General features: G+C 43.3%; 2 protein-coding genes across 6 annotated transcripts in view; one reads left to right on the top strand and one right to left on the bottom strand.

The window, feature by feature from the left end:
- Positions 1-82: 82 nt before the first annotated feature.
- Positions 83-21,192, bottom strand: EIF4ENIF1 (eukaryotic translation initiation factor 4E nuclear import factor 1). Of its 5 annotated transcripts, none has more exons than XM_080355115.1 (19): positions 21,096-21,192; positions 20,486-20,609; positions 17,167-17,240; positions 16,266-16,393; positions 15,468-15,763; positions 14,616-14,817; positions 13,727-13,902; positions 11,093-11,228; positions 10,574-10,753; positions 8,273-8,502; positions 6,771-6,842; positions 6,196-6,379; positions 5,866-5,945; positions 5,379-5,518; positions 5,144-5,228; positions 4,426-4,558; positions 2,895-3,239; positions 2,502-2,666; positions 83-1,960 (listed from the first exon to the last, which is right to left on the bottom strand). In XM_080355115.1, exons 2-19 carry the CDS (start codon positions 20,579-20,581, stop codon positions 1,734-1,736), a joined length of 2,949 nt encoding a protein of 982 aa, XP_080211241.1. In that variant the 5' UTR covers positions 20,582-20,609; positions 21,096-21,192; the 3' UTR covers positions 83-1,733. The 5 variants fall into 5 exon arrangements, with proteins under 5 accessions (XP_080211241.1, XP_080211243.1, XP_080211245.1 ...); XM_080355117.1 differs by having other exon boundaries at positions 2,895-3,176; XM_080355119.1 differs by having other exon boundaries at positions 2,895-2,957.
- The window catches only part of SFI1 (SFI1 centrin binding protein), a gene marked incomplete at its 5' end in the record, with an annotated part of 28,287 nt that continues 21,566 nt past the window's right edge, over positions 20,580-27,300 (top strand). Inside the window, 4 exons of the mRNA XM_080354985.1 lie at positions 20,580-20,659; positions 20,762-21,673; positions 24,850-25,029; positions 26,068-26,139. Of these exons, the coding sequence (XP_080211111.1) occupies positions 20,580-20,659; positions 20,762-21,673; positions 24,850-25,029; positions 26,068-26,139 (1,244 nt within the window). The remainder of the gene's footprint in view (positions 20,660-20,761; positions 21,674-24,849; positions 25,030-26,067; positions 26,140-27,300) is intronic.

The following is a 27,300-nucleotide window of genomic DNA, read 5'->3' as shown; positions in this document are numbered from 1 at the left end:
GCAGGTTTTAGCTTACAAGCACAATGCAAAAAATTAATTGATATGCTGACAGTATAGTAGTTAAAGAGCAGTTGATACAGACAGCTGGTAGAATCAACTTTATTTACAGAATGTTACTGGGAAAGTGTCAAGTTAAAAAAAGTATGAAAACAATCTTACAAGGACAAGCTGGTGATTGCATGTTTTACACAGATTGTTTTAGGAACAACCACTAAGAAGTATGGGTGACCCCCAACAGATTCCACATCGCAGATTTCAGCTTGCTATTTCTGTATAACATTGTCTCTGCTGGACTGAAACAAACCCACCACAGCATGCTGGCAATTGTTATAATACAGTCAAGTGATGATTTTTTTTTCTGCTGCTGCTGGTTTTGCATTCAGTGAGACCCAAGAAAAAGCAAGTCCATGACAATTCTGGTTTTGCTTTCACCTTTTTTAAAAGCACAATGGCCTAAGCTAGATAGACATGACAGCAGTACTAGACTCAACGCAAGTGAGAAAGTGAAGTGAGGACCATGCAGTAGAAGGATGGAAGAGAACACGTAACTGTTCAGGAAAGTGAAACAGGCTTAAAAGGAACATAGTATTTTAAAACCAAATATACACAGTAAGATCACAAAACTACCCCATCCTCCCCCTTTCAAGCTGCAGAACAAAACTCCAAAGGCAGGTTTCACAGTAATGGCATCAGTAGACACACGCTAAAGAGTTCTTGGGACTCCCTTCTCTCAGTAGAACGGAAAGCAGTATAGAACATACCATAGCTATGACTGCGGAGTTGAAGGGTGAGGATTTAAAGGCTCCATTTTGATGACCTTTAGTGACTGGTTTGAAAGATTAAAACAAGGGAAATCTTGCAGCTAAACAAGGACCAGCACCAGCCCTCTTGAACTACAACCAGCAGGTACCTATAGTCTCTGCTTATGGCAGACTGAAGATCTGGCTTTATCATTCATGTACCAGGTCCCATCCTCAAGGCTGTTTGAAGACTAAGCTATTCTCTCATTTGGTGGCAAGAGTCATACACAGAAGGAAACAGACCTTTGTTATACAGACAGCAAGACGTGGGCTTTTGACTTTGACACTTTAGCTACACTGAGTGCACAGTATGTGACAGAAGAATGTGAGAGGGAGACCTAGAGGAGATGAGCAAGAAAAGGCAAAGCAACATTATCCTGTTCACTCACACTTAGGATATGCAACTTTAATCTTAAAGAAAGTCCCACACATACAATGGAGAAAGATCCAAACCATAGGCACAACTAAAGCTCAACTGTTGTCAGCTACTCTTATGTACAGCTGTATAGATTCAAAAAGGCTATTCTATGTGTATATATACAAAAGATTGTTTATACACAAGTCTGTACACAAGGGTCTATACATTTAGTTTTCTGCAGGAGGAACCCATAGCTGCTACCTCTACACTAGAGAATATCAGCACTTCATTCACATATCTTACAAAAACAAAAAATAGACACTTCCAGGATTAAACTGGCTTTGTCTTGCATCTAAATTTCTTCAGGCTTCACTATTCAAGCCATAATGGATCCTTTAGTCTTGATGCAGACATGAGACCAGGACAGGTGCCATGTGCTTTAGTCTCTCAAAAAGAAATTTTTGCACAGAGTGCTAAAAATAAAAGCCCCAAAAAACAAACAGAGGTGAAGTCCTGACTATGGACATTTTTATCCAGTCTAAAGAATCACAAGTGTCCCACCCAGCGGTCACTGTTCACTGCCGGTATTCCAGTTCATCTACACTGATGACTTTGGATGGCATGGAAGGGAGAGGCTGCTGCAAGACATCTGAACCAAACCATTTTGCAAGGCCGATGGGAGAGCCACTTCTCTGGCTGGGGCGATGGTCGAGCGGTGTGTGCCCGTGAGATAATCCAGTCCGAGGCAGCACATTCTGAGGGGTTGTCTGTGCACCAGCAGGTGATCCCTGTGCTCCAGTGCCTGCAAAATGTAAAGCTGTTAGAGATGGAGTAATACATTCACTGGCCACCAGGATCTGCCCCAGAGCAACCACCCGATAAGGCAGGAGTGCCAAGTGTAGCTTTTACTCTAGTAGCCCCAGGAAATCCAGACCCTACATTTATTCACTAATTAGTACTTCCATTAATGGCCAGACACTGCCAGTTCTGGACACAATATCATGCAGGTTTTAATTGGAATACCAGCATCAAATAGCATTTTATTTAAGATAGATGGGTGACCTCTGAGCCAGCAAGGACAGAAAGACCACAGGTGTGTTGCGAGGGGCAGATCTGTCAATAGCAACGTATATCCTGAAACTGAATGCTTCACTTACACTGTCTTCTGGTATAAGAGCCTGGCCAAAACTGCTCTGATACCCACACAAAATTAGTGATGAATGAATATTTAAATTGCCAAAGTAGCTTCCTTTTAGACCAGTATATTGAAACAGGCCAGCAAGTCTAATACCTGGCTAGACAGTGTTCTAAAACTCACACTCTTGTTTTAATTGTTATCCTACCTGATCGTTGTAGTTGCTGTTGCATCATTGCAAGCTGCAAAGGTGTCCCAGAGCGTGGGTTTAAGATGTGATGGCTGGCTGTTGGTAGTGGATAAAAAGGTTGGCCAAGGATGGGAGCAGATATTCCCTGCAGGTGAGACAGATCCACTCCAGGAGGAAGCATTCCTGTTGAATAAGAGGGAGGAAACTTCAGACCTAATAAGCATAAGGAACTTAAAGCAAAACAAACATTTCTATATTTAGATGGGTTGGAATTTATTGCCTCATTTTAAAGGTAAGTTTTAATGTAATAAACATTACCAGTAATAAGTACTAGTTTGTGCTGTTCCTGACACAAAGTCAGTCTTACAGAGAACATGCATTAACTTACAGGAAAAAAAAAGTATGGATTACCTGCTTGCAGTAGAGGAAGATGCTGTGGATGAACCCCCTGTGCCAGCATTCTCTGGACCAATCCTGGATGCAGTTGATGAGCAGGTCGCACAATGGGTACATGGGGAACAAGGGGTACTTGATGAACAGGACGAAGAAAAGGGCTTCCTGGCACTGGGGAGGCCATTGTAGGAGTCTTTCTACCAGTTGACTTAGGCCTGTAGTCTTGCTCTTTGGTGCAACGATTTGCTTGGGTAAGAGGTGTGGAACATGTGGAGCGTTGCAGTGCAGGTAGTTTGGTACCTAAGGTGGGCAAAGTTTCTTGATCTGCATTCTCCACAGAACTAGACAGTAGGTTATCTGTAGCTAGAATTGAATACAGCTATTATCGTCCACAGCTAGATTACACTAATGAAAATTAAAGCTAATAACTGGATTTGATACCCAGATTCCAGGACTAGTCGAACTTTAGTCATATATTTAATAGTAAGCATCTGTTTGTCCTGGATGCTCTTGGCCAAATTATTTCAAAACATTAATGAGGAGTATGTTCCACTGAAATCCCTTGACAAGAAGCTTAAATTAGGTCAGAATCAGTAGTAACTCCACCTTTAATTCTTATTCTTTTCCTCTTTCTTAGAAATTTTGAACTAGTAGCATGGATGAGTCAGTCCCAAATGAGACAGGAGGTATAAAATCTTGTCTAGGGAGGATCCTTTAATTGGGAGTTGGAGTAGTGCCAGTAATCTAGCCTTAAGTGTTTTTTCAGTTTAGATGTGTCTGGGGGTTATCAGCAACCTTCTATATCTGACATCTGCTTAGCAAGATTTGGAACACTAGAACACCTCAAGAATCTACTTCCACTGACCATCTAGATCAGTTAGACATGGCCTAAAATATCTTAGAGTAATCTGCTACCAGTTGAGGTAACAGCAATAGTTGGGAGTGCTAAAAGGAAAAAAGTCAACTGCATAATAGGAACAGCAAGCTACCTCTGCAGTTACCAGTGCTCAAGTGCAATGTCATAGCAATTAGGCAGGTTAGTTTTACTGGGTCAGGCAATTGGTATCAAGCATTTCCTTTTAATAGCCACTTACATCAGTCAGGGTGACAAAATGCTTCCTGGATCTGCTACATTTTAAAGAGCTTAATTGGTCTCAGCTTTGTTCAGTTAAGGTGTCTCGAGAGGGCTATAAGTTGCTTGTATTCAATTACTGGTGTAGAGAGAGACGGAAGTGTTATTGTTAATATGCTTGTTCATCAAGACCAGTTGCAAAGAAACAGTCCAGGCCTCTTAAGTGTCACTATTGCTCACAAACTGACATGTAAGGAAAAAAAAAATGGATTTAAACCCAGCACTGCTGGAAGACTGCACTTGGAAGTGTATCCCCTCCATAGCTCTAACCCTTCCTCTTGTTACAGGCTGATTTCTACACCCTCTTTTCCACAAATCAGGAATGTCTAAAGTTAGCTTGGGCATATTATGTACTGAAGCTCTTTGATTCTATTTCAAATCTCATTCATATGTTTTAATTTAAAGCCATTACAATACCTTCATTTGGCCTCTGATTTTCATCTTTCCCATCATTGACTTTCATTTTCCCAGAAACTGGCTCCTCTTTGCTTTTTTCCTTGCTCTCATACATCTTGCGAATGACCGAGGTAGGTGTGAAGGAAGGAGACAGCTGCAGAGAACACAGTGAGATGCAAGGCCTTACTCAGTGCTCATTAGCTAGGCCACACTATCTTAGTTGTGGGTGGACACCAATTCTAGCATATCCTTTCCCTTTAATGCTCTTTCAAATCAGCCATGGCTTCACCTCATTTCATAGATTTAATCTATAGTTTAAGCACTTCTCTTGAGCTTTTGCAGAAGTCTGATACCTCTAAAACCTGCAGATACTCTCAAAATGTACCTTAACAGGCTTGAAAAAATAGAGGCTCTGTATTTTAAATTACAGCTGTTTCACCTTTGCTGTTGGTTCAGAACAGGAGCTCAACAGGAGTTCCTACAGAGCTGCCTTACCTGTATTAACTCAGGCCTGATGGATCTGAACAAAACTAGTGGTCAGAAAAAACTGAATGTCATCACTTTGCAAGACAGCCAAGTATGAAGTGTAATTCACTCTTGTAACATGCCATCGCAGTTATAATGTGAACATGATTAACTCCTCTATGGCCTCCCTTTCTCCCATTGATTACAATCACTATAACCTAGTTACTGCTGACTCTTACAGATTTCCTGCAGTCATAATACATCAGGTACTGACCATGCTAGTAATGGATGCTGCAGGGGCTGGAGAAGACGCATTCCCTCTGTGTCCTGGCGCAGGTGATTTAGTCATTCGTTGCTGCCTGTTAACGGACAGGAGGTTAGTGAGAAGCAGCTCTACTCTCGGCAATGAAAGGGAGGCAGGATTGCCAAGAACCAGTAAAAGCTTGAGTCACTGTACTAATCTCCAGTGAAAACACATTAAGAAGATCAGCTGGCAGTCAGATACTCACCTGTTTCTGTAGCCATCTCTGCTTTTGTCCATTTGTGGTTTGCCAAAGCCATGCTGATAGAAGTTCGCTGCCTGTATGGCTAAGTCGTGTGGTAACGTTAGTCCCTCTAATGCAGCTTGTTGTATTTCCAGGGGACTCATCTAAAGTAGAGTTGAACAGAAAAAAAAACCATATTCAGTCAAAGCTTGTATTTGGCCTATGAAGATTTCCTGCTATAGCTACTATTGTCTTCAAAGTGTCTGCCACCCAACAGCCATCTGCTTTTTGACACACACAAGTTTTAAAGGTATCTTGTACTTGACAAGTACACTAAGATGGATCCAACTTCAATGAGGCTTTGAGACTGTGCTAAATTAGACTTTGTATCCTTACACTGAGTGAACTTAATTAAGCATAAACATCTGAATGTAACTGAAGTACGTGTTTCCACAAGTTAGCTCTAGACCACACAATATAAAAACTTTAAGCAAAAAACATTTAATCTTACCTGTGCAGTAACTGGACTCATGGGCTTCCTTACACCTGGAAATGGATCACCCAGCATTTGCTGAGAACCTTGTCCAAAACCTAAAGAACATTCAACAGTTGTATTTAAAAGGACCAAGTTTCTTTTAATATATACAATATGCATCCCAAAGTTAAACAGTTCCACATGGAATTAAGGATTCCTTGTGAAGACTCCCAGCTCATCCCTTAAGTCTACACCAAGTCACCCACCAAACGCCAGGAAGTTCTTATTGTTCTGTAAAGCATTATTTACAACAAACTCAAGTAATAAAGAAGAAAAACAATAACACTGTTTTGCGACCAGTCTCACCAATGGGCGAAGATATTCTGTGGCGCAGGTAATCTGCAGAAGCAGCACGAGTTGGAAACACAGGTGGAATAGGAGGAGAAGGTGCTCTCTGCGTCAGTAAAGAGGCTGCAGGTTCCAAACCACCTATCAGGCCACTAAGGACATTTGATGAAGCAGGTCTGGTAATGGGTGGACCAAGAAGTTCCTAAGAATAAATAATGAAAGAATGTTCAGAATGTGATCACTTTATACAAATGAGCTCATTCAACTGCACTACAGGCTACACTATTTATAGCAAGTTAAAGAAACAAGGTGGACTTGTGCAACTAGATACACCAATTCTGGATTTCCCTTAGAATTAGGCACTTAGCCAGCTTCTTTGTTTTCAAGTTGTAATTATGGGAAACAGCACAACAGGACAAATTTTTAAGCAAGCTGAACTAGTGAATAATTCTGTTTATCTATAGGGAGTCATGTCTGATTACTGATTCTTACAGTTGCCTTAAATGTCTGATTTTCAAGGGTTTTGTTTGTTTGTTTTTCTATTGGGGATATGCTTTTAAGCACTCCCTCCCCACCCAATTCCCCAGAAGTACCTGCAGAATATTCTTGGACAGAGGCTGGCCCGCCATCTCTGGAGGTGACATTAAGTGGCTCTCAAGGCTCTGCTAAGAAAATGAAAATATTTTAAGAAAGATGTAAATACAAGCAGCAAACTTAATAGCTAATTCACATTTATCTTGGTGACAGAAATCATTTCACCTGTTCTGTTAGAGCCATTGGTTTACACAACAGCCAAATAAAACTCTGGCAAAGTAAAGGGCTGAGCTGGCCCACAGATCTTCCCTAGCTAAGACAACACCTAGTGCTAACTGCAGGGAGGTAGTTCAATGTGCCTTACTCAAGTTTCACTGAGATATATTCATTTATATAATTGTGTAAAACTGGAGCCAAGCGGTCAAGTGAAACTGCACAAACTGAAAAGTGTTTGTATATTAGAGGAATTACTTAATATATTCTTCAATTAAAAGCTACATGTCATTGTAAATGGATGGCAAGAAGTGTAAGTCTCTATTTAAGCGTGAAATCAGTCTGCAAATTCTTCAGAGGGCAAATTTACATTCTTCACTATCTTTCAGCAAAGCAGGATGAGGCTAAAAGTCCTTGGGTATAGTCTGGCAGGAAAACCACATGCTTTGAACTCACTCAGTTGTTAGAAGTGTTTGATGGTGCCAGCAGTAGTTATTGATAGTTTCTGGGTCACGCAGACTCTTTAGGCAGTTAGCAGCAGGATGAAATTTCATACCACAATCTCTTCCAGTCTAAAGCTTAGTGTCATCTGTTGTTTAATATTAATCTTTCAGCTAACAAATATTCAGTTCAGTTTTACCTTAGTACAAATGATTTTAAAAAACAAGTTTAAGTTGTGCACAGACACACCTCTCTTAAAAGCAGTCACTAAAACAAGACCTCTGAGGTCCAGGGAAGCGTTAGCTGTACCCATGCTACAAACGTTTTAACAGAGGTGTCTTTTAATAGCAGCACTGAGGCAGCGTTTAAACTAATACTGGCAAGTCTTCCAGAAAGAGTGGACTGATGTCTCTTATACAGACAGTACCTTTTCTACAAATAGGTTTGCTTTTAATAAGAAGAGACATGAGTTCAAAGTGTAGGAGAATCTTAGCCACTATAGCAGAAGATTCAGCCTTTTCATCATACAGGGTTGCGGGGTTTTTTTTTGCCAGTATTCATAGGCTTCAAGTCTAGATATTAATCAATCCTATTAGATATTCACATAGGTCCACTTTCAAGCTGGCAATTATTAGATTTCTCAGTTAGTATTAAGAGTGCTGTGGTTTTCAGAAGCTTAACATGAAACCAACCCTCCAAACCGGAAAAAGCCTGACTTCTAGGGGGAAATTACCAAAGCACCTCCCTTACTTTCCCCTCCAAGTAACCATATTCTAAATATAAGCCTGTATTTAATACTGTGCCACCACATCCAGTCCTGGCTCACGTTAGAGGTGTCATGTAAGGGGTTTGCAGTTCATAACCCATGTCTTGCACAGTTCAGAAGAACCAGGTGTCTGCTACTTACATTGACTTTGGGCTGGGAAGGCAGAGTCCCACTTGCTTTCATACTGCTGACCAGTTTGTTAAATGCAGTCATATCTCCATCTTTCTTGATCTGCCTGGAGCCAGCGACATTCAATGCTTCTTCCATTTGCTCAGCCATGAATGGAGTAGCAATTTTTCCCTCCTGATCCACTTTCAGGCCTTTTAGCCCAGCTTCAACTTCTTCCACTGAAAGTACAACTCCTGAATGTGCTGAGAAATACAGGAGAAATTCTGGTAAACCATGGTTCTCTGTTTACAAGTGAGCCAATAATTCTTTGTGCAGGTGTTGAATAAGAGCTGTCTGAAAACAAGGAACAGCCAAAAACCTATCTTCCAATACTCACACCAGTATCAAACCACACCTGACCTGTGTTTACACTGATATTCTAATCTCCAGATTAGAAATATTGCCACTTGCAACTACAGGCATGCAAGAGTCCACAAGAACCTGTTTAGGTTTCAACTGAGAATTTCTCACTAGCTTCCATTTATCCTGCAAGACGTGTCATCACTACGTTTTATAACTTTACCTGCTTTTAATGGAAAATATTTCTCTAACAGCTGAGTTTGTTCTTTTTCAATTAGGAAGGTCCCATTTATCTTGTAGTCCAGGAGACCAGATGGTCTTACAGCCAGTATAAGCAATGTCAAATTGTCTGAAGCTATCGTAAGTAGAGATAATACATACCTGGAACATTTAGATACTTTGGAGACTCAGTTACACACTTAGTTTTGTGTGCATAAAGTTTGAAGTAGATTTTTTTCTCAGAAATAAAGCCACTATAGAAAGATTTTACTGGCACAACCAGAGTAAGGTACAAGTGTTATTAGGCAGTACTTTTTCCCTGTGTATTTATATAAAAATATCTATCAGTGCCTGACATCAAGGCTAGACATGCTTTATAGTCCAGCTAACACACATCACAAGGTATGATACCATAAGAGAAAAGGAAGAAGAGACAGGAGCATGCGATGGGCTGCTGTAGCAGATGTTGGCCCAAAGAAATAAGATTGACTGGAAATTTGGGCAAGAAGGTGGAAAAAAAAATGATGCAGACATGCAGTATGGAACATGAGAAAAAAATATGATGTTGGTGGAAAAGAATTGAACTGAAAGCTCCACAACACTTGAACTGTACAGCATTTTATGGGAATACAGAACCCATATCAGGTACTTTTGAACAAGTGGAAACATCCCCACAACTTTTTTTTCTTCATCCTTGGTTTGTGAGGATCAAAGTTTAGAAAGCTTTTAGTAGGAAAGTCAGAATAAGCAGAACACAGAAAAGACTTGCAGTTCTTTAAGTCAAATTAAGAAAAAGTTATCCACATGTTAGCAAACATTCCCTACTTCCAGCCTGGATGCTTAAGAATATTTGCAATGCTTGGATGACACCTCACAAATCAGAGTAGCATTACTTTTTGTTCGGTCCAGTTTACATGGCAATACATGCTGCTTGCCAAAGAGACACCAATTTGGAATGAGACCTTGAGATTTCAAAGAACACATGCATTTGGTACCCTCCGTGCATGCTATGGGCCCAAACATGCAAATCCCTAATCTGGAGGTGCCCTTGGATGTAAGTTTGTAGCCAGCCCTGAACTCTGTTTAGAGCAGCTGCCACTAGCAAAAGTGAATTCCAACAGAGTAAGTTCCCTGGATTCTGTGATTGTAGCCAAGTCGTCATAACCAAGACAAATCTCTTATGTTGTACCTCTATGTTAATTATTTACTTAATGCACTGAACACAGAGCACTGTGCTTCAAGCACTAGCAATGGTCCTGAGAAGTTCCAGTTTACCATATGCACTTGAAAAAAAGTACATTCTCGAGCCACTGTTCATCTTTTTAGATACTGATGCTTAATGGATCAATGTGATCCATTACAGATGCTTACAAGAATGACTTACACCAAGTTTTTGGTAAAGCCAGAGTTTAAATGCTACATGGTTTCAGAGCTGACAGCACCAGCTTCCAATATCAAAAACTTAAGATAAAGGCCATAGACAAAGCTGGAAACTTGGATCAAGACTTGCATCATCTTAACTTCCAATTATTACTGGCCAGTAAAGCAGTCTGATAGCCCTGATGTCATCCTGTGATCAGGATGAAAAGAACCAGTGATGATTGACACAACTGAGATTTGCTGAATATTGGGTTTTCATAAGTAAACCTATAATACTTCCTACTCCTGAACCTGGCAGTTAAGGTTTCCAGAACACCAAGCCTCTTGCCTTGAGATACTGCATCACAAGAACTCAACAATATCTGAGGCACTTACTGCTCTCTCTAAGCTTTTCCTTGTTGGCTGAAAGACTTGAGAGAAGAGGTTTTAAGTCCACTTTGGCTTTCTGTAGCATTTCTAGGATGTCCACTTTGTTTTCAGAGTGGTCTTCCAATGGAATGGGAGCAAAGTAGTTTCCAGAGTTCTGGCCAGGGGAGAGAATGGCTTGTTCTAGACCTGAAACAGCAAAACCAGGAGCACTGCTACATCAGTTTACCAACCCAATGTCTCAAGATGAACATACACTGGTAACCAACTTCAATACGTCACTGAAAAGTTACGCCTCACACCCCTTGCCCAAGGATCAGCTGGAAAAAGTCATCAGAAGCATGACAAGAACATTCACAAAAAATGAACTTACAGCTGCTTACTCTAAGAGCCTCCAAAAGAATGCCAAGTGCTTAAACTGCAGGAGAATTCACCATCCTAAAGCTTTTATCTGCCATATTCTTATTGAATGAGTAGGAAGGAATGTGGAAGGAGGTTATCTGACCCTGGACTGGCCTCTAGTCTTACCTGCTAGCCTCTCCAGTTCCTCATGTGGTGTAGATCTCAAGCTGCTTGACCGACTTCCAGAACGACTCGGATTAGAAAACCACCTGCTGAACCTGCTGGCAGACACAGAACCTTCCCCCAGCACATCCTCTATCATCTAGATTAGAGGGGAAAAACAAAACAATCTTAGACGCAAGATCAGCAAGGTCTTTGAGAAGCTTTACTGTGCAACAAGATTCTTCTGCTACAGACAGCTAGATGCTGCTCCCAGAGTTTAGAAGCTTTGAACTGGTTATTTTTCTTTCAATATAACAGTGTTTGTGTAGTCAGTTGGCATAACCCAACATACATCTTTTATTTATACCAAATATTTGTTCAGAGTAAAACTAGAACTGAAGCAGCATATGAGAGCATCTAAAGACATTAACTACACTATTCTGCTGCTTTGAAGTGCATGTGTAAAAAAAAAAAAAAGGCATTTAGCCACAAGAATTAGAACAAATTCTAACAACTGGTAATTCGGACAGCCAGCTGGCCCAAGGCTGGTCCCTGTCACTGTACAGAAGGAATGCTCCAAACCGTTGTATTTTTTGCAATCATGATTCGACCCAGTCCCAGCACTGGCCAAGGACAGTACATGGAGTGAAGTGCAAGGACTCCCTAACTTACGAGTGTCCGTCCCACAAGGGCTGGAGGAGAAGGGTGACTCACTTGCACTTTACATGCTGAACCCTTTCTGGACTAAGAAGGAGGCTGCGTTCTTCAGGTCAGAGTCTGTGTCATGAGCAAAGTACTGGCAGGTGGCACCGTGCCGCTCCAGGCAGCACTGAGGTCGCTCAGCACTACTTCAGAGAGCTGCTCTGTCAGACGTCACTACAGGTTACTGACTGTTTACTCTTTCGCTAATCACGATGAATATTTAAAACAGGGCATTATAAAATTTAACTCAAGCTAAAGCTCTTGCTGTCTTCCAAGATAGTATCCAGTTAAAAGCCTGCTCAATAGGCACAGATGCAGTTCCACCATGCAGCAAGCTTACTTTTAGACAAATGGAATAACAGCTTTGTTCTGCCAGAAAAGCTGTTTTCTCCAAAACAAGAGGCACTCAACACTAGTTACAACAGCAAAACCAAGATCGATTCAAACAATTAAAACCAAATGGATCAATACTAACATGTTACAAGCATTAGGCAGTTATATCAGAAAATGTACAAATCTCCTCTAACACTTGTCACAGACATATCACCAGTACAAAGAATATTACTATATACTCCAGCTAGTCTGAAACTTGCTTTTGTCACAAATTGTAACATCTGCCACTGAAGTTTCATCAGCAGATATGCTTAAAATCAGACTGTCAAATCTAAAGACACATCATTTACATCTTCTATAGGGAGAACAAACTCTCCACTATGTATTTGTCAAATTACTGCCACTGTATGATGAGTCATTTTTAATGCAAGCAGCTTTTCCATCCTAAGCACTAGGTCAGGATTTGATTTTCTTTAAAAAAAAAAAAAACCAAAGTGTTTCTAAACTGTATATCATGTCTATTTCTTTGCTGTTAGAATACTTTTTTCTTAAACACATTTACCTTCCTACAACACTAAGGCCCTTTGACTCAAATTCTAGCTACTAACCAGTTATACCATCTAGAATAATCAAGAACAGCTGTTTGTCCTGGTAATGGAGGTCAGAATAGAAACACCAGCAGTTTATGAATTTGGCCCATGCTCAGTCAGTACAGTCTGGACCCGCTTACCCCTTCTAGTGGTGAAGAGTATGCTAAGATACAGGCCAGTTAGGGCTTTCAGACTAAAGACAAACACAACCACCCACCATTACCTCTAGAGATCAGGTGTTGAGGAACTGCACACTACCAACAGACGCACCCAAATCCCCACCAAATCATGGCTAGAGGTAAATAAAAAAAATCCACTATTGGAAGCAACTTGTGGTACAAGCATCAGTCTTTTTCTTCATAGTCTTGTTACCAGCTCTGAGGTACCAGCAGCATCTCAAATATGACTTGGGCTACATGGAGTATCTACTAGTCCTACCAATAATGTTTAAACATGCCTGTGACTAAATTCATAGGCTATGTTTGATTTTCCAGCTCAGTAGTAATCGGTCTAAAGGATTCAAACCTGTAGACAGATGTCCTTTCAGCCACACTCCAGGCATTGATACCAACACAACTCTGTCTCAGGGACAGTGTTCACCAGGTGTCTCCAGGCTCACTGCCTCCCAGGAAGCTTGTGCACAATGCCCATTTACTGCAATTCCCAGGCTTAGCTGCAAAAAGCTATTTTCAGCTATACTAAATTTGTGGAGTGAATCTCCTCTGAACTATCTGTAATGCTTCCAAAGAAGATCCATCTGGGATGCTAATTTTGAGTTTCCAAGTAATGATCAAAAGAGCATAAAAAACAGTGAGCTACTTTGCCTCATACACTTTCTCTGTGTGAGCCAGTCCCAAAGATAACAATTTTAAAAGCAACATCCTAACACTCCACAGCTAAATCTCTGCAAATTCATCTTAGACTTATACACTGCATTAACAGCTTCCACAAAGAAAGAAGTTCTAGATTTCACTGAGTGCAGCAGCAGCAGCAAAAATGCTTCTTGTGAGCACAGCCAGCGTTAAACACTCACCGAAGCCAGGCCAGGAACACTTTTATCCAAGTTAAAGAACTCATTGAAGTCAAACTCTCCTGGAGCTGGTTCTTGTAAGACGGCTTCCCTAGGGACTTCTTGATCTGCTGGAGTTTCATTGGCAAGGGCAGCTTGTACTTCATCCTCTTCTGCCACTCCACCATTGCATTCTATCCCTTAAAAAGAAAAACCAAGTGATTGCAGAGTCACTGAGCTTGACTGTTTCCTGCAGGAAGGGTGTCTCACAGCCAAGGCATTTGTCTGGGAATTCGAAGCACAAGACCAAAGCAATCTGGCCACCTATGTGATGTTTCATCAGTTACATTGTGCTGGCTGCAGTTGGCCACAACTTGGACCCACTAGAACTCTAGCACAGAGCTTCTATTCTCTAGTTCAGGCTACCTACTCCAAGCAAATCAGAATTGCCACTGAATCATGCATAAACAACAGCACCTTGATCAACCCGGAAGCACACAGAATAGGTCAGATGTTACATCACACCAAGCTTAATGCTGGTATAAGAAAAAATATTTCAAGTAGCTCAGAGCATTAGCTTAGCTTAAACCAAGCCTTTAGCTCTCAGCAGGATATACAAATGGACAAGATCCTTTCAATAGCCTACAAATTTCTGGTATCATTCAACATCCATACAAGCCTCTCACTCTTGTCTTCTCAAAAAAATTGTATTTTATCACTTAAAGGTTTCTGCAGTCTGAAAGATCAACCATGGGCCTTACACCTTGTGCTTCAGCATGACCAAGAGCTATACAAGTTTAAGATTGATTAACTACATTATTCTTTACACTTGCCTGGATCTATAACACACAGCTCTATATCCAGCAATATGCCATACTAGCAGACAAGTGAAGCTTGCCAAATTTGCCATTACCTTCTTTTAGTGAGGCTGTACGTCGTCTTGTACGTTTTCTCCCTTTGTGATCCTCCTCCAAAATTTTATCATCAAAGCCCGTGAGCTCAATGGTTTCAGACTGACTTGTAGGACCAGCAGAGAACCACTCAGGCTCCTCTTCAGTGTAGGAGTCATTCCTCCTTCGCTCCCCAAAGACCCGTTTGCTGTCACCAAACTCCCTCTGAAGTGGGATATTAAAAACATTAACCATTAAAAGCTGTTTCATTAAGATTCCTCCCTGACCTCCAAAGTAAATAACAACCTTTTCACACTAGGCTTTGTTGTTTGTTTTTGTGCTTGGTATTTGGTTTTTTGTTTTGATTTTTTTAAGGTTTACATGCACACTCAGTAAGCTTTCACATTTTATAATCTCTCATGGCTGGATTTCTGCTTTATTACACTGAAGGCTACTGGTCTGCAAGTGCCTGTATGAACTCAGGTCTGTATCCGAGAGGCAGGCTAGCAGTTCCTCCTTTTTAAATACATAAATACCTGAAAGCATGGAAAGCTTCCATCTGCTGAGGTTAAAGTCAACACTTACTGACAACTGCTAGGTCAAGAACTATGAACGGACGCTTAGAATTTTGAATATCTTGCTATTAAGTCTCCACAGGGGAGATTTGTAAGACAAACAGTATTAGATGCATCCCAGCTGAGCCCTCAGGATTGAAAACAGTTTTGAAGCACTGAGTGCTCACTCTTCAAAACAAAGGTGCTTTAAGAAAAAAGCAGCCTGTTTGCACAGAACACTTAACTGCTATCTGCAGTTAACCTGCCCCTGTTGCTTTTAGTGCAAAATGTCCAAAAACTGATTTAAGGAAAAGAACAAACCCTGAAGCGTTTATCTTTGTAGTCCCTGTCGCGATCTCGGTCTCTCACATCTCTAGAATCACGTAAGTCTTTTTCACCACCCCGGTGGTCTTTATCAAAGTTGCGAGAAGAGATAATTCTTCCACTGCCAATCCTACGGCCACCAATAACACGGACACCATCGTTCTCCTTTTCTAACGGGCTCCCTGCTCGACGTGAGCTAATAGCTGCAGTTACGTGACAGCCACCTCCAAAGCTTCGCCTTTGTGGACTTAAGACTACATCCAAGTCATCTTCTTTCACTCGCTCTCTTGGATCTACAAGTCAAAGATCACACAAAAAGCATTTAATTTAATGTATTAGTCAATACAAGCTAGTTACCTGTATAATAACAGCCTTCTGATCCACAGCCTTGCTGCTATCCCAAAGCTTTTTGAAGTAAAACACTCATGATTTATTTCTGCAAAGCTAATCTAGCCGAGACCACCACAATAAAATAAGTTTACAGTTGGATATTGAGGAATCGTTGCTGCCTCTGGGGAAGCACTTGCTTTCCCACTATAGATTTAAGTACTGTGTCTCAAACTGTCCCCTGCACTTGCATTATTACATATGTATTTACTATTATATCCTACTATTCTTGCTACATAACAACTGACTGCTACCTAAGTCTGATCTTAGATACATTATCAGAATACTTATTTTATGCAGTCAGACAATTTTCAGAGAGACTTTTGGTCTCATTTGTGTCATCACAAAGGAAAGGTTTTGCCAGCTGCCTATGTTCAGTTGAGCCTAGCGCTACAGGAATTAACTTACCTACTATCCTACGCATAAGAGAAGTCCGATCTGAATCCAGATCTTTTTTAAAGCTTTCCACTGGTGAAGTTCTTCCTGAACTTGGATACAAAGACGCATGCCACTTCTCTGGATCCCAGACACCATCGCTAGGAAAATAAAATTGCAAGTTTGTTTACTACTTGTAGACAAATGATTCACAGCACTGCTGCTGAAAGCCTACAATTCGTTGACTAGCAATCTGTAAAGTCAAACACATCTTTCATATCTAACTTATAAATCTTTGCCTTACTATACTTTATTACCTTATATGTGGTGTTCTGGATCCATTCTGTAACAGTAAGGAAGTTTAATACGCAGCATCAGCTTATAAAAGAGACAACATACAGACCAGTTGTCCCACTAGTTATTGCTGGAGTTTGCCTGGTACACAGAAAAATAACTCAAGTAGATCAAATGCCACTGTTCTTAAGCATTTAGAAAGTTTTACTGCAATCTTGTACAATAAATTGATCTGAAAAGTAAAGATGGTGCTGTTCAGCAAGCTGACAAACACAAGCCAAGAACACCCTCACCTTCATTTTTAAATGAGGTAGAGTAATCCAGCCAGCACATCAGCTTGTTGCAACACGATCTAGTCAGTCCCTGCTATACAGCCAGCTCTAGTCTTGGTAGTTTTTCCTGCCAGGCTGTAGGACTTGTGTGAAGTTATTTTCTGCTGGATCTCCTGTTGTAATCTTTGCTCACAGCACAAAACCCCCAGCTAGAGCACTAAGCCTGTCTTAGTAATTAGTACTGCTGAAAGCACTGTCACACACTGAGCTCCTGCATCAACATAAGTGCACTCCTTCCCTAAGAATTTATTTTTGCAACTTTCATTCTGAAAGAACTATATATAGTTCTTGTATAATCAAGAAAATACCTGTCATATTTTTCAGAAAGACAAGAAGGTCTTTGCTTAGAGTAGGGACGCTCCTTAATATCCAGCAGTTCCTCCTAGAAACAAAGCAAGAAATTAGATCCAGTTCTCACCCCAGCAAGATTCAAGTGACCCAAAAATATGTTTTCCAGATGACTACTCAATTTAGTGCTTTAATTTGACAACCCAAGTTTCCTGATATGTTGTTTCATTTCCTGTGAAATACTGCAGTGAAAAGCTGACATTAGACAGTTCTTCTACCAGTGGCCACTGAGCAAAAACTTACCTGAAGCACTAAGCTTTACTAGGTCAGGTTCAGCCCTTGTTAACACTTCAAAGGCTATTTATTATAATGCACATTTACCTATTCACTTCCCTGGACAATTCAACTTCCAAACAAGACTGACATCACTGATACTGGAGTTAGTAAGTTCCCAAGAAGGAATGAAAATTTCTACGTTCGATGCTATACAAGATTCAGCATTACCACAACAGCGTAGATCTGGAAATTCCAGACCAGCTTGCCATTTCTGACCACCACCAAATCCAACATATCCAAATGCATGTTAACAATTACCCACTCTACCCAACACCAGATCAGTGCTGAACGATTACTTCAGTTTTCCCACTTTCTACCAGCTTTTAAATACAGGTCTTAGTTTACTATTGCACACCCCGAGCAGGTAGTTATTTGAGGCAGACTAGTAACCAATGCAGTTTGCCACATTTAAAAAGTGTTATTAATGGTGTGATCATCAGTGTTTTGGATCACTTGGCTGCAGTCAAGATACATATTTCTAATTAAACTTACTTGTTCTCCCTAGATTACCTTTCTTCAATCTGCCTCACACCCAACTGTACTAAATCAATTCAGAACTGCAGAAATCAAGGGGCAGCTGGAGGATAAAGAGATCTGAGCAGCAGGCACCACACATCAGCCACGCTGAAGAAGGAAATATCTTCACTTTTCTCCCAATAATACAATATCCTCTAAAGCTTTTACATCATTATCTCCATGTGATTAACGTCAGTTCATTAGCTATGTGAGCTTCATACTTGAAAGTTCTCAGATGGCAACTTGGTAGCTGGACAAAACCCTAATGTGTGCACAAACATCCAAGCATCACCTCGTGCTAGTCCTCAGCAAAAAGAGTTCCACTAAAGGGAGGGAGCCTGGCCCCGCTGCCCACAGCTTCCCAGAATAAACCCTGATCTACAAGGAGTACCAGAGCTGTAACGCTGTCATAGCCTGATGCAGATCGCACAAGTACTAACAGCTCTGTCCACCACCGGACTGGAAATGGGCTGCTTTGCTGGCCACGAGAGGGAGTCCACAGACCCTCAGTCAGATCCTATAGCAATTCCTCCACTGAAGTGAGGAAAATTTGAATTGCTTCTTGGCTTTTGCCCATTAGCTGTGCACCCTTGGAGCAACCGCTTCCGAAGAATTAGAGAAGACACAACTTGAACTACAACACACTCTCAAAATAGAGGAGATTAACTCTGCTACTTCCAGAGTGTGGGTTTGGGCCTTTTGTTCAATTCACAGACTAATGCTTTTAAGTGGGTGGGGGAAAAGTGTGTTTAGCTGTTAAACAGTTTTACTCAAACAGTTTAGAAGGATTCATACTACAAGCCAATTGTTTTCCTACTCACAGTAAATGAATTTGAACTGTTAAAGGAAAACAGTCCCCTCTTCGAATCAGCAGCACATCCTGAAACAGTGTTCCTCCCATCCCTAATTAGTAGGAAATTGGATAATGTGAAAACGGCTTACAATGTTGATTACATGAGCACTTTAAACCAGCTATATTTAAGATGCTACTTGGAAAAAAACTAAACAAAACACTAACAAAACCACCACATACACATGACACAAGATATTTTAAATACAGATTGATTTCTGGCAGTTCTTGATATTAGACTCCTTGGAAACCAGCAGATAAACAAGACTAGATGCCTTGTGGCACTAGCCCTGCAACTTCATCCTGACCAGAAACTACAGCTACTGAATTAACAAAACCTAAGCTACAAATGCATCCATTTCAGTGCACAGCTAGTGCCAACATTAGCTAAGCACTGCCCAAAAAACCCAAACAGAATGTGAGGCTGCAGTCAGTTACCACTCTTGAGAGGAGCTGGGCAACACTGAACTGCTTTTCCAGCTGCAAAACTTCAAAGATAGCTCCTCTCCTTCACATTATAGTTAATTGAAAAACAAGGTCTGAACAATAATATCCTTTGCCTTTTAGGAGGCAAAGTGCACATATTTTCCAAGCAGCTAGAGAAAAATCAGGAAGCCTTACTATTCCCATGTAAGTCTCACCAGTTCTGAGGTACTTTGTTTGTTGTTGATGTCTAGTTAGAAATAACCTAGCTCTACTATCTCAACAGAACAGAGCCACAATGATAACCTTTTTTTCTTTTGAAAAACAACCTAGCTTCAGCTAACAGTTCAGAATTCCTCAAGTAAGATAACACAGTCAGCAACAGCACATTGTCTCACTCTGTTCCACTCTTCAGGCCATTTGTTGTGAAGTATCTCAATAGATTTCCACAAAGCAATGACCACCTGTTCCCACAGCTTTCAGCAATGAGGAAATCAGCCACCATTACAGGCTCCTTCTAGAAGCCTATTTCAGCACAGGCACCAAAATCCCAAACAAGATTTGAACCTCAAACCCCACAATACATCAAACTCACTTAGTTCTGACAGAATCTTTATTTCCAAGCTATTTAGCTATGGTTCTTCCACTCCTGCATGTATTTGGGTAACACAGCTTAAAAAAGCACCTGTATTTCAACACTAAGCATTAGTTGGATTCATAAGCACTTAGGCTTCCAGCAGGCAAATGTGAGCAATTCTAATGTTACAAAAGGCATCTTAATAAACACATTAAAGCTCCTGATAAGATCTAGTGTGCTATATGTTCCAAGGAAGTGGCATCTACTGTAAGGAAACATTTTGGTCAACTCCTTAAAGAAACATTGTGGAAAGTAGAACTAGAACTATGAAGTGCGAGCGCCTGAGAAATCTGGTAGAACAACATGCTTCAGTCTCCACCATAACCTCCACAGCACATGCTGTGAGGTGCTCAGGTATTAAAATAAGGTGGTGGATATCAAAAGTATATCACAGACAGGACTGCATGGCTACATCACATTTAACAAATTGCTCATTTTATACCACCCTGCAAACCCTAATCCAGGCAAAGGCTTTACAGCCTTCACTGCTGCCCTCCCACAGAACCGCTGCCTCCCACTCACTCCTGTGGCCAGCAGCTCTGCACACAACTTTGAGCAGAAAGGGGAGAGAGCGAACCTTTGTGTAACGATGTGGGTATTTCGTCGTAATTCTGTTCAGCTCCAGGAAAGCATCACCATTTTCAGTTTCTGTTATGCCTCCTCTTTTATCCATGATTGCTTCAAAGCCTTTGACCACGGACCTGATTAAAGCAAAACCAAGCAGTCAGACCGAGACAGACATTTCTAGCGGGTGCACTTTCCTTCCAGCCCAAGCCTAGTTCGTGCTCAGATAAAACAGATAAGGAACACGTTCCCTAACAGCGACTTCTTTTTTTTCCCCTCCTACTTGTAGCTCCCCCGCTCCGCTCTCACCGAAGCGCTCCCCGCTCCCGCCGCCCGGCCAGACCCGCCTCACGCCCCGGAGCAGCCGCCCGGCTCCTCGGCAGCTCCGGCACAACGGAGGTCCCCGTGGGCACGGCCGGACCGCGGTGCCGAGCGCCCCAACCCTCCCCTCCCCCCGCGGGGCCCGCAGCCACACGCGTGGCGGCGGGGACAGCGCGGCCCAGGCCCCGACCCCGAAGCCGAAGGGCCGGCCGGCGGCGGGGCAGGTGACTCAGCGGATCCTCACCTGCTCGGCGGCCCCGCCGCCGCCACCCCGAGCCCCGCGCCCCGGCAGCCGCACTCACCGCGCCGGCGGCGGGTCTCCCGACGGCGCTCCGCTGAAGGCCTTACCGCCGCCTGCGGCGTTTCCTGCTCCCGGCCACCGGCCCCTGCCCGCCCCCCCCGCCGGCGCCCAGCGCCGCGCTCGCCCCCTGGCGAGCCCCCGCGGCCCGGGCCGGCGCCGTCCCCCGCCCGCCTCCGCTCCGCGGCTCCGGCCCCTCCGCGCTGGCTCGCGCGCCCGCTCCCGATTCGCCCGACTCTGTCTCTCCTCAGCCGCCGTAGCCGGGGCCTTCCGCTGCCCGCCCCGCACCCATTTAATGGCCCGCGCGCAGGCGCGGCGGCGGGCGCGCGCGCCGGGGCTCCCCCGCGCGGCGCCTGACTGGGAAAGGCGGGCGGCTGTGGCGGGGTCGCGCTTTCCCCCGTTTGGTGGCGTGTTCCCGGCGTGGGCTAATCCGCCGGATCCGTCGTCTCACCTTGCGAGCGCTGCAGTGGGTGAGGAGAGGCTCTGGGCGCCCCGAGGGCCCGCAGGCACTCTCGGCGGGCAGCCCTGCAGGGGAGGCGGTCGCCGGGAGCGGCGGCGGCGGCGGGACGTGGTGCGCGCCATGTGCCGGGCGCGGGGCACCGGGCGGCAGCGGGGACAGCGATGGGGACGGGGACAGCCCCGCCCCGCGGCGGGCAGGGGACGTGCCGCCGCGGACCCGCGGCTGCGGGGAAGGCGCGGGGGGAAAAAAGGGCGGGAAGCGGCGGGGCGCGCGCGGCCCCTCAGCGCTTCGGGCCGAGCCCGGCACTGGCGGCCATGGCGGGCGGCTTCGTCAGCGCGTTCGGCGGGCTCTCCGCCTTCTGCACACGTTTGCACGGAGTAACTTAGAGGCTCGGGGAGGTGTCACTGGCAGCGCCCGCCTGCAGCCGAACGCCTCCGTGTTCCCGGGCTCTGACAGGACCGGCCCCGCTGCCCGGCCCGCGGCCGCTTGGCACGGCGGTGAGGGACCAGCGGGGTCTGTGAAATTCCAGTGCCCCACGCACGCCGCCCTGTCAGGCAGGGTGTATTTCAAAACACCCTCATCATTCTTCTATCCACAATGAAATTCGGCGTTTCCGTGGGGCGGCAGAAGGAAAATCCGTGCAGTGAGGGGAGTAGCTCATTTGGAAGCACCCGATTAATCTTAGTTGTTGCCAATAAGGAGCAGAAATTCTTTTCAACGCCAGTTTAAGGAATTTGCTTGGTGGGGTGTGCGGAGCTGTTGGGGAGCGAGTCCCCAGCACCCGTGTCCCTGGTTCACATGGAAACTGCAGAGTCCCTGGTTTCCCAAAGCCTGTGGTTGGCGAGGTCTGTGTGGGGACAAGGAAGGACTTGCATGATCTGCTGAATAAAATGTTTTGTTTTGATTTTTTTCCCTGATCTCTAATGAGGCTGAATACCAGTATTACAAGCTGTTTACTTGCAGAATGAAACAAACATTTCACATTTTTTTCTTAAGCTTAACGTGCTGCATTATCAGTAAGACAGTAGTGCAGCTATTGCAAAGTTTCTCTTAGTGAGTTTGCTTTTCAAATACACAACGAGACAATGGTTGGACTCTTCCAACCAAAACAGTTCTGCGTTTCGATGATTCAATAGCACCAGTGACCAGGAGCCTCTTGCCAAGCAGCCGTTACAAGATGCTGCCAGCACTGGCTTTGAGAGGCCCTGAACGGGGGTCTGTTTCGCTGTAGCTTTTGTACGAGTTGCTATTATGAGCTGAAATACTATTTTTTAAGTTCATAAAGGCACATAATTCATAAGGCACTGGTTATGGTAGCACAGGAACGGCAAAATACTCGTTCTCCTCCATCCGCAGTGCAGTGTGAGCAGCAGCTCGGTGCCATGGCACGCTTAGCCCCATTCCTGCTGCTCGAAGCTGCAGTTTATGTCTGAAGTCAACAAACGTTTGTCGTGGCGGCGGTTGTGTCCTCCGGGCAGCCGGGGGGTCCAGTTCAGCGCAGGCGGGACCGGCTCCAACCGGGCAGCGCCGCCGCCTGGCCGCGTTCCTCCGCGCCGCCTGGGGGCGCTGTGCTGCTGCCGCTGAGGAGAGCGGGTGGCGCTCCAGCCCCTCTCTGTGGTAGTGGGCGGGGCTTATCCCGCGGTCGGTGGTGAGGGAGGGTGTTCGTGTTAGCTGAGGTGTGTGCTTTCCCCTCGGGGTGCTGCCGCCTCGTTTAGGGAGGGCAGGGCCCCTGGGCTTCCGCTGTTGCCCGCCGGCTTCGTGTGGGGCCACCCCGCGCCTCCCGCGGGACGGGGTGCCGCCTCCGATCGGCCGGGCCCCGGGGAGGCCTCGCCGCTGGGCCCATGGGGTCCGCAGCTCCTTCAGCGGGGGGCTCGGGCGGCACAGCGGCCTCCTGCACCTCCAGGCAGGGCCTTGGAGCAGCGGCGTGTGGTTCTTGAGTGTCCATAAGCACTAAAAGTGTTCACGTTATAATTCTTCTCTTCCAAAGGAAAAACTCAGGTAAACTCTGACTGAAGGATGTGTGGTGTGGGTTGGCCTAATAGACATGTACAAGAACTCATACTGAAAGTTATTTTGCATACATTGCCTGAAACTCTTCAAAAGTGCATACAGTTGCCTTAACTGCACATCTTGACATGAACAGAATTCTTTTGTGTGCCGAAGGAGCCCACCTCTTTCAGAAAACATTCAAATCCTATTTTACAGGACAACAAGAATTTATCTCACACAAAATACAGGTCTTGCTTTCTTTCATTAGCATTGTTTTAGCTCCTTGCAGCTTGTTGGAACAAGTAAATACTGTAGTTCCTTCTATGAGATTTTTGGGGGAATAGGGGGTGTTGTGTTTTTTTCCCCCTAGACCCCAACAATTTGTTAGTACTGTGGGCAGTTATTCAGTTAAACTCCTGGAACTTCTGAGTATGGATGGTTTCAATAACTTTGTGGAACCAATGGTTTTTTTTCTGGCTGCAGCCTGGTTTTTTCCTAGCTCCGTTCAGGCAATTGTTAGGGTGACTTCAGACTGTTCTCTTCTGTTGCCTGTTACTGAGTTCAACAGTGTGTTTGTGGTTCTAATGTGCAAATTTTCAGGGTGGTGGCAGTATTTGTTTTGGGAAAGAAGCTTCGATATAACTGGTTCAGCAAGTTTTATCTGGTTAGATTTTTAAAAAATCATTGTTGTTTTCAGAAAACTACTGAGACAAAATACTTGCAATTCATAAAAACATACTTGTTATTTTCTAGATTAGAACTACAGGTGAAGGTAAAGTCTATGATGGAAAAATATGCCTAATTTTGCTTTTTAACGGTGAACTAGGGAAAAGTTCCTTGTGAAAGGACTGTATATATAAGTGCATTTCTTGTTGAAACGGGAAATTCTCACTTCAGTTCCCTAGTCCTCAGGAGAGTTTTTCGGCAATAGACAGAATACCTTGGTATGTTTGAGAAAAAAAGGCAGAAAACCACATTCAAATCTTCTCTGTAAGGGTACTTGTATGTACACACATGGGAGAGGAAGCACAAACGCATTTTAGTGCTTTTTCATTTCAATTTTAGAGGAGAAAGGAATTGTCTGTGATATGATTGTGCTGAAATGTGTCTTCCTGCTTGTCTTGGGGAAACAACTTTAAAATTTCAGATTGCAAAAAATACCTGATAAAGAGGCAATAAATATGTTCTAACATCTTGTAGCTGCCAACTTCTGTCTGTAAGTGTATGCGTTTGTTGCAGACAAATTTATTGAAACAATGCTACTTCTTTAATGTAGTTTTATACAAAATATTTCTTATTTCCTTTTAAGTTCAATATCTCTGAAGATGCAGGAAATCCATCAACTACCCAGGTGTCAAACGCACGCAACTGGGCAATCCAGCACTCCCCAGTCTGCCAGGCATCACTTCCAGGACCCAGATGGTGGCAGTCTGGATCAAGCTGGGTATGCCTTGCATCAAGGAAGAAGGTTAAAAGAATTCCAAATCAGGTGATAAGTACAAAACATAATTTTCACTGAATGGAGCCGGGGGATCAGACCTAAAGGAGTCTGTTTTCAGTAGTCCAAGTGCAGACTAAGGCAGAAGTTTTATTCACAGGCATGCCAGACAGTTCTGAAAATGTCTTGTGGTAACATGAGAATGAGCATTGGCACAGTCAGATATTTGATTTTCTAATAAAAATCTTGCATTTTCTAATGTAAAGTTTAAAAATGGCTATTTAACAATATGCTTTGATAGGCGTCTGCCAGGTGTAATGATTTAGTCTTTCCCTCTTGTGCTGCTTTTGTTTGTTGAAGGAATCTTGGCAAAAGTGGGATGGTAATTAGAGATTAAAAGACTAATAATTGTTGAACAAGTGAGACTGACCTAGCAACTCAGACTTACTGAAAGTGGGAGGTCCTGTTCATGGCTATGTGCTTTAATTAATTGCCTTGTGTTGGCCTTGGTGCTCATTGGGGCCTCCTGTGAGCCAATTAACTCTTAAATCCATTTGAAAAAAAAAGGAAAAAAGGATAATAATATCACAGTCACAGATTAGTGAGTTGAACTGGTAGTGGGAGAAGTCTGCTGAGAAGCAGAGCTGCTGTGGGGGTGGTAGGAAGAAGGCAGATGAGGTTTCAGGCAGGGGTAAACATCAGACTGGCTTTAGTATCTTGGAAACAAGTCTAACTCCCCTGGTTGACTTCAGGGAAACAGCGATGTTATCGCTTCCAAAGCACAGGAGGGCTCCCCAGTTAATCAGCAGCCTGCTCAGTGGTGTCACTGGGTCTAAGTGGGCTGCTTGGAAGGCAATTCAGCTGCCTGGGTTTCCTAATCAAGTGTGTCCCAGTTTGATTTATGCTGGTGAATAGTCCTGTTAAAGGTACTAATTTCAGAGTGTAAATATTTCATATATACATTGATCTCTATAAAACCAGACCTGTAGTTTTATGATTGAAACCAGCATAGAAGTTCCTGTCTTTGCTGTTGTCTGGATATTAGCAGAGGAAGAGTATGAAGACAACTAACCTTTCCTCATATTCCAGATTTCTAGAACGGAAATTCTTCTATTTGTGGGCACAAAAGACATTTGGACAAGTTCTGCCTTCCAAAGCCAGGTAGATAAAGCTCCAGAAACCAAGGGAGAGTTTTTGTGGTCGTGGGGGTTGGTGGTGTTTGGTTGTTGTGTTTTTGTTTTGTTTTAATATGGTCTAGTGTTATACCATTGATTTAAGAGACTACTGGCTGCCAAGAAGGTATTTGAATGTCTTTTGAGATAATTTGAAGGTTTCTTTGAATACCCTCCTTGCGCCTGCTTTTTGTTTGGTTTTAATAATAATTGTTAAACTTTACTAACTAAATTCACAGGAATTGTGGTGATCTTGATGAAGTTGAACTGTACAGGCATATAAATGATGGGGGGTATGATTGTGATACCTGCTTTAAATTTAACAATTTTGCAAAATTATAACTAGAGATCTTGAAATTCTGTTAATTTTACTTTTTGCACTATTGTTCTTAAAGTATATCTGTGTTTGCTTTGTATCTGTTAAAATACCCAGGACAGAAAATTCATTTCTGTTGTTAGTGTTCTGTCTGCTACTTAAAATCAATACTATGATCCTCTTTTCTTGTTGTGCTTTAATTTGCATGTTCATTCTTGTTTTACCACACCCTTGGGAACTGAACCAGTTCCCAGTGGAAAGTTGTGCATCTGTTAGAGTAAGATCAGACCCTGCATCAAACATATTCTGCCTGTATCTGCTTTAGCTGGCCAAGGAAAGTTGTCCTGTGAACCTTGCTGTCCTTGCTATCCCATATTCTGAATTGGTACTACTTTGGCTGTATGTAAACTTTTTTGTTTTCCCTTTTCTTTTCTGCTTGAGTGCTTGGAATGACTTAGCAGCTTGGCTTAGGGTAGGTAGCTACAAATTGCAACTTGTGAGAAGACTGATGTGTGTTTTCACCTCTAGGTATCCCGGGCTTAATCCTGTTGTTATTACAGAGATGGCCAATTTCATTAAGCTGGTGGGATAGTTGCGATCAAAGGTTGGGAGTCTGGGTTTATGTGCCTTTTGCTTGTTAGCTCGTCTGTTTTCATGGGTACGTCTGTGTTCCTTCTCTCTGTCACAAATTCAAAACATTTCTCATCTCTTTGTAAGTATTTATACTCCAGTGGATGAGACTTTCCAGTTCTTAGGCAACTGCCTGGGTCACCTTGATCACATGGAAAAAATGTTTGAGAGAATATTTTAAAATAAAAAGATGAATTGCTTGAA

Source organism: Nesoenas mayeri (assembly GCF_963082525.1).
Source record: "Nesoenas mayeri genome assembly, chromosome: 17".
NCBI lineage: Eukaryota > Metazoa > Chordata > Aves > Columbiformes > Columbidae > Nesoenas > Nesoenas mayeri.
This window is presented reverse-complemented; position numbering and strand designations above follow the sequence as displayed.